This window comes from Schistocerca nitens, chromosome 4 (assembly GCF_023898315.1).
Source record: "Schistocerca nitens isolate TAMUIC-IGC-003100 chromosome 4, iqSchNite1.1, whole genome shotgun sequence".
Taxonomy (NCBI): Eukaryota; Metazoa; Arthropoda; class Insecta; order Orthoptera; family Acrididae; genus Schistocerca; species Schistocerca nitens.
In genome coordinates this window covers 647,913,237-647,919,214 of record NC_064617.1, presented here as the reverse complement: position 1 = coordinate 647,919,214, position 5,978 = coordinate 647,913,237, and the positions used below count along the sequence as shown (strand labels likewise).

Sequence of the window (5,978 nt, the reverse complement as noted above, 5' to 3'; positions counted from 1 at the left end):
TAGGCATGATAAAAAGATCACACAAACATAGCTTTCGCCCATTAAGGCCTTTGTCAGCAGTATGCACACGCGCACGCACACACACACACACACACACACACACACACACACACACACACACACACACACACACACACACACTCCCGCAAGCACAACTAGCACACACATCTGCAGTCTCAGAGAGCTGAAACTATGCTGCAAGCAGCAACATCAGTGCATGATGGGAGTGGCGACTGGGTGGGGGTAAGGAGGTGGCTAGGGTGGGGAGGGGGAGGGATAGTATAGTGGGAGTGGTGGACAGTGAAGTGCTGCAGTTTAGACGGAGGGAAGGACAGAAGGTGCAGAGGGGGGAGGGGATAAGTAGTGGAAAGGAGAGAAATGAAAATAAAAGAAATTAAAAGGTGTGGCGGTGAAATGAAGGCTGTATAGTGCTGGATTGGGAACAGGGAGGGGGCTGGGTGGGTGAGAACAGTGGCTATCGAAGGTTGAGGCCAGGAGGGTTACGGGAGCATAGGATGTATTGCGGAGAAAGTTCCCACTTGCGCAATTCAGAAAAGCTGGTGTTGGTGGGAAGGACCCATATGGCACAGGCTGTGAAGCAGTCATGTTTGGCAGTGTGTTCAGCTACAGGGTGGTCCACTTGTTTTTTGGCCACAGTTTGTCGGTGGCCGTTCATGTGGGCAGACAGCTTGTTGGTTGTCATGCCTACATAGAATGCAGCACAGTGTTTGCAGCTTAGCTTATAGATCCCATGACTGTTTTCACAGGTAGCCCTGCCTTTGATGTAATAGGTAATGTTAGTGACCAGACTGGAGTAGGTGGCGGCAGGATGATGTATGGGACAGGTCTTGCATCTAGGTCTATTACAGGGGTATGACCGATGAGGTAAGGGATTAGTAGCAGGTGTTGTGTAAGGGTGGACAAGTATATTGTGTAGGTTTGGTGGATGGCGGAATACCATGGTAGGAGGGGTGGGAAGGATAGTGGGTAGGACATTTCTCATTTCAGGGCACGACAAGACGTAATTGAAACCCTGGTGGAGAATGTAATTCAGTGAGATTCGTTTTTTTACAAGGATGGGAGGATAATTACGGTCAGTGAAGGCTTCAGTGAGACCCTTGGTATATTTACAGGGACTGCTCTTCACTGCAGATGTGATGACCATGGGTGGCTAGGCTGTACGGAAGGGACTTGTTGGTATGGAATGGGTGGCAGCTGGAGGTATTGCTTGTGGTTAGCAGGTTTGATATCTCCCCCTGCGGGTCCGGGGTAAGAATAGGCCCGAGGTATTCCTGCCTGTCGTAAGAGGCGACTAAAAGGAGTCCCTCCCCCTCAAGGGGGTAGTTAGCGCCTGCGTCCGGAGACGGACGGTTCCACGACCTCTATTTGCGGTCATTTTGCTTTTTCACTTCTCGTTTCTTCCTTTCTTTGGTTGGTTCCTTTCTTTGCTCTTCTCCACCTCACTGTCTTCCTTACTCTTTCCCCTGCATAATCTCCTTGCCTTCTCATTGCCTTCTTCTCCTTGCCTTCTCATTGCCTTCTTCTCCTTGCCTTCTCATTGCCTCCTTCTCCTTGCCTTCTCCTTGCCTTCTCCTTGCCTTCTCCTTGCCTTCTCCTTGCCTTCTCCTTGCCTTCTCCTTGCCTTCTCCTTGCCTTCTCCTTGCCTTCTCCTTGCCTTCTCCTTGCCTTCTCCTTGCCTTCTCCTTGCCTTCTCCTTGCCTTCTCCTTGCCTTCTCCTTGCCTTCTCCTTGCCTTCTCCTTGCCTTCTCCTTGCCTTCTCCTTGCCTTCTCCTTGCCTTCTCCTTGCCTTCTCCTTGCCTTCTCCTTGCCTTCTCCTTGCCTTCTCCTTGCCTTCTCCTTGCCTTCTCCTTGCCTTCTCCTTGCCTTCTCCTTGCCTTCTCCTTGCCTTCTCCTTGCCTTCTCCTTGCCTTCTCCTTGCCTTCTCCTTGCCTTCTCCTTGCCTTCTCATTGCCTTCTCATTGCCTTCTTCTCCTTGCCTTCTCTGGTCTCCGCCTCTGCGTTTGAGACACTGTCCTCTCTCTCTCTCTCTCTCTCTCTCTCTCTCTCTCTCTCTCTCTCTCCCTCCTTTTTCCTCTTCTTCCTTCCTCCCTGTGCGCGCCTGAAGGCCGACCCACGCGTTCGCACGCGTAGCCGGTGACGGGGTAACGCGTAATTCCCCGCCCTGGGTAGACATGTAAGGCACGCGCGTACCCCCTGGTAAAGGCCAGGCCCGGGTAGGGGTGATTGCCTGAGCTGATACCTTCTGACCATGCCGATTGGTCCCTCCGTCTGTTTCTCGGGAGGTGTGACCTGAGGTGTAAACATTCACCTAAGGCGGGAGTGCCCTCTGAGAGGGTCCCCACAAGGAAGGAGCGCGCCATCGGAGACGCTGGCAATCGTGGGGGATTTCTCCGCAATGGATTTCACTCCATCTCTCTCGACTTCTGCCCAAAAACGGAAACGTGACCAGCTACCAGTGACAAAAGTACTACCGCCTGCCCCACAGTTCCTCGTCGTTTCTCGATCTGAGGACGGAAAGGATTTTTCCTCTGTCAACCCTTTCGTTATCCAGAAGGGCGTCGATGCCATAGCCGGATCTGTCAAATCCTGTACCAGGTTGCGTAACGGTACCTTATTACTCGAAACTGAGAGCGCCTTTCAGGCACAAAAACTGCTTCGGGCCACACTCCTGTACACGTTCCCTGTCCGGGTGGAGGCCCACCGAACTTTGAATTCGTCTCGTGGTGTGGTCTACACTAGATCCCTCGATGGTTTGACTGACGAGGAGATTCAATCTTTCATCGCTGAGCAGGGCGTGACGGCTGTCCATAGGGTCATGAAAAAGGTCAACAATGACCTTGTACCGACCCGGACACTTTTTTTGACCTTCGATAGTGTTCAGCTGCCATTGCGCATCAAAGCGGGCTACGAGGTTATTTCTGTTCGCCCCTATGTCCCGACACCTACGCGCTGCTACCAGTGTCAGCGTTTCAATCACACTCGCCAGTCTTGTTCCAATGCGGCTAAATGTGTCACTTGTGGCAGGGATGCCCATGAGGGTGACTGTCCACCTCCGTCTCCTCATTGTGTGAACTGTCAGGGTGACCATGCTGCATCCTCCCGCGACTGTCCTGTCTATAAGGAAGAACGCTGTATCCAAGAAATTCGGGTCAAAGAGAAAGTGTCCACCTCGGCTGCTCGCAAGCTATTGGCTAGTAAGAAGCCCACGCTGCTCCCAGCGGGGAAATACAGTACTGTCCTCGCCTCTCCTCGGACTACCAGGGAGGTGGCAACCCAGACCTGCGATCTGACCTTCAGCACCACGGTCGTCCGTTCGGCCAGTGCTAAGATCGCGCGGTCGACGTCTCCTCTTCGTCCCATCACCCCACAGACACCAGCCCCTTCATCAGCTTCTGCTAAGACGAAGACCCAGAAGTCAGATGCACGGGCCTTCAAGAAGGAACCGTCCCGTGCAGACTTCCTACGTACCTCGACCTCCCAGCCTTCGTCCGGTACTTCCACCAAACGACCATCCAAGAAGGCTAATAGGAAGCACAGTTCCCCTTCTCCGCCACGGCTCATTTCTTCTCCTGCGCCACCCAGCGGTTGCCGCCCCAGGCCGTCATCCCTTTCGCCTGGCCGCACCGCTGGTAGCCGAACATCTGGCCGTTCACCAGCGGAGGAAGCTCCCCCTCCCGGCCATCTTCCCAAGATGGCCGATGAACCTATAGAACCAATGGACGATGACTGTCCGCCTACTGATAGTGGCGGCAGTGCTCGCTCGAAGCCAGGCCCTCAGCGGCCTTCGAGGTGAACCCTTCTTTCGTCTTCCTTTTTTCTTACGATGGCACTTATTCACTGGAATATTCGCAGCGTTCACTCCAACCGAGAGGACTTGAAGTTGCTGCTTCGCTTGCACCGTCCGCTCGTCGTAGCCCTCCAGGAAACGAAGCTACGCCCATGCGATCAAATTGCCTTGGCACACTACACCTCTGTGCGTTTTGACCTACCCCCTGTGGTAGGTATCCCAGCTCATGGAGGGGTTATGTTGCTGGTCCGGGATGATATTTACTACGATCCCATCACGTTGCACACCGGCCTGCAGGCAGTTGCCATCCGCATTACTCTCCCCACTTTTACATTTTCCATTTGTACCGTTTACACTCCATCGTCGTCTGCCGTTACCAGGGCAGACATGATGCAACTTATTGCTCAGCTACCTGCACCATTTTTGTTAACTGGAGACTTCAATGCCCACCATCCCCTTTGGGGCTCTCCAGCATCCTGCCCGAGGGGCTCCCTGTTAGCAGACCTTTTCAACCAGCTCAATCTCGTCTGCCTCAATACTGGCGCCCCTACTTTTCTTTCGGATACATCTCACACCTATTCCCATTTAGATCTCTCTATATGTACTCCCCAACTTGCACGCCGGTTCGAGTGGTATGCTCTTTCTGATACATATTCGAGCGACCACTTCCCGTGTGTTATCCATCTCCTGCAGCATACCCCCTCTCCGTGCTCATCTAGTTGGAACATCTCCAAAGCAGACTGGGGGCTCTTCTCTTCAAGGGCGACCTTTCAGGATCAAACATTCCCAAGCTGCGATAGTCAGGTCGCACACCTCACGGAAGTCATTCTCTCTGCTGCTGAATATTCCATCCCTCACCCTACTTCTTCTCCACGTCGCGTACCGGTCCCCTGGTGGACCGCAGCATGTAGAGACGCTCTACGTGCTCGTCGACGTGCTTTACGCGCCTTTAAACGCCACCCTACAGTGGCGAATTGTGTCAATTATGAACGATTACGTGCACAGTGTCGTCGTATTATTAAAGAAAGCAAGAAAGCCAGCTGGGCTGCTTTCACAAGCACCTTCAACAGTTTTACTCCTTCTTCTGTTGTCTGGGGTAGCCTGCGCCGGCTATCTGGCACTAAGGTCCACTCACCAGTTTCTGGCTTGACAGTCGTGAATGACGTCCTTGTGGCCCCTGAGGCTGTCTCCAATGCCTTCGGCCGCTTTTTCGCAGAGGTTTCGAGCTCCGCTCATTACCACCCTGCCTTCCTCACCCGCAAACAGGCAGAGGAGGCTAGGCCACCTAACTTCCGCTCCTCGAATCGTGAAAGTTATAATGCCCCATTCACCATGCGGGAACTCGAAACCGCACTTGGCCGATCACGGTCCTCCGCTGCAGGGCCTGATTCTATTCATATTCAGATGCTGAAGAACCTTTCTCCTGCGGGTAAAGGTTTTCTTCTTCGTACTTACAATCGCATCTGGATTGAGGGACATGTTCCCGCATGCTGGCGCGAGTCTATTGTTGTCCCGATTCCTAAGCCGGGGAAGGACAAGCACTTGCCCTCCAGTTATCGACCCATCTCGCTTACCAGCTGTGTCTGTAAAGTGATGGAGCGAATGGTTAACTCTCGATTGGTTTGGCTGCTCGAGTCTCAACGCCTACTTACCAATGTACAATGTGGATTTCGTAGGCGCCGGTCTGCTGTTGACCATCTGGTTACCTTGTCGACCTTCATTATGAATAACTTCTTGCGGAAGCGCCCGACCGCGGCTGTGTTCTTTGATTTGGAGAAGGCTTACAACACCTGTTGGAGGGTGGGCATTCTCCGCACCATGCATACATGGGGTCTTCGCGGTCGCCTCCCTCTTTTTATTCGTTCCTTTTTAATGGATCGACAGTTCAGGGTACGTGTGGGTTCTGTCCTGTCAGACACCTTTTGCCAGGAGAATGGGGTACCACAGGGCTCAGTTTTGAGCGTCGCTCTCTTCGCCATAGCGATCAATCCAATAATGGATTGCCTCCCAGCTGATGTATCAGGCTCCCTTTTCGTGGACGATTTTACCATCTATTGCAGCGCGCAGCGTACGTGTTTCCTGGAGCGCTGTCTTCAGCGTTCTCTTGACCGTCTTTACTCGTGGAGTGTCGCCAATGGCTTCCGTTTTTCTGCCGAGAAGACGGTCTGTA

At 53.1% G+C, this 5,978-nt stretch overlaps 1 protein-coding gene across 1 annotated transcript; it reads right to left on the bottom strand.

The window, feature by feature from the left end:
- Positions 1-1,555: 1,555 nt before the first annotated feature.
- On the bottom strand, positions 1,556-1,969 carry LOC126252483 (sperm protamine P1-like). The gene has a single exon (XM_049953377.1). The coding sequence runs from the start codon at positions 1,967-1,969 to the stop codon at positions 1,556-1,558; it is 414 nt and encodes a 137-aa protein (XP_049809334.1).
- Positions 1,970-5,978: the final 4,009 nt, after the last annotated feature.

Coding starts and splice junctions, on each gene's coding strand:
- LOC126252483 (XM_049953377.1), bottom strand. CDS start 1,969: ATGAGAAGGCAAGGAGAAGGCAAGGAGAAGGCAAGGAGAAGGCAAGGA.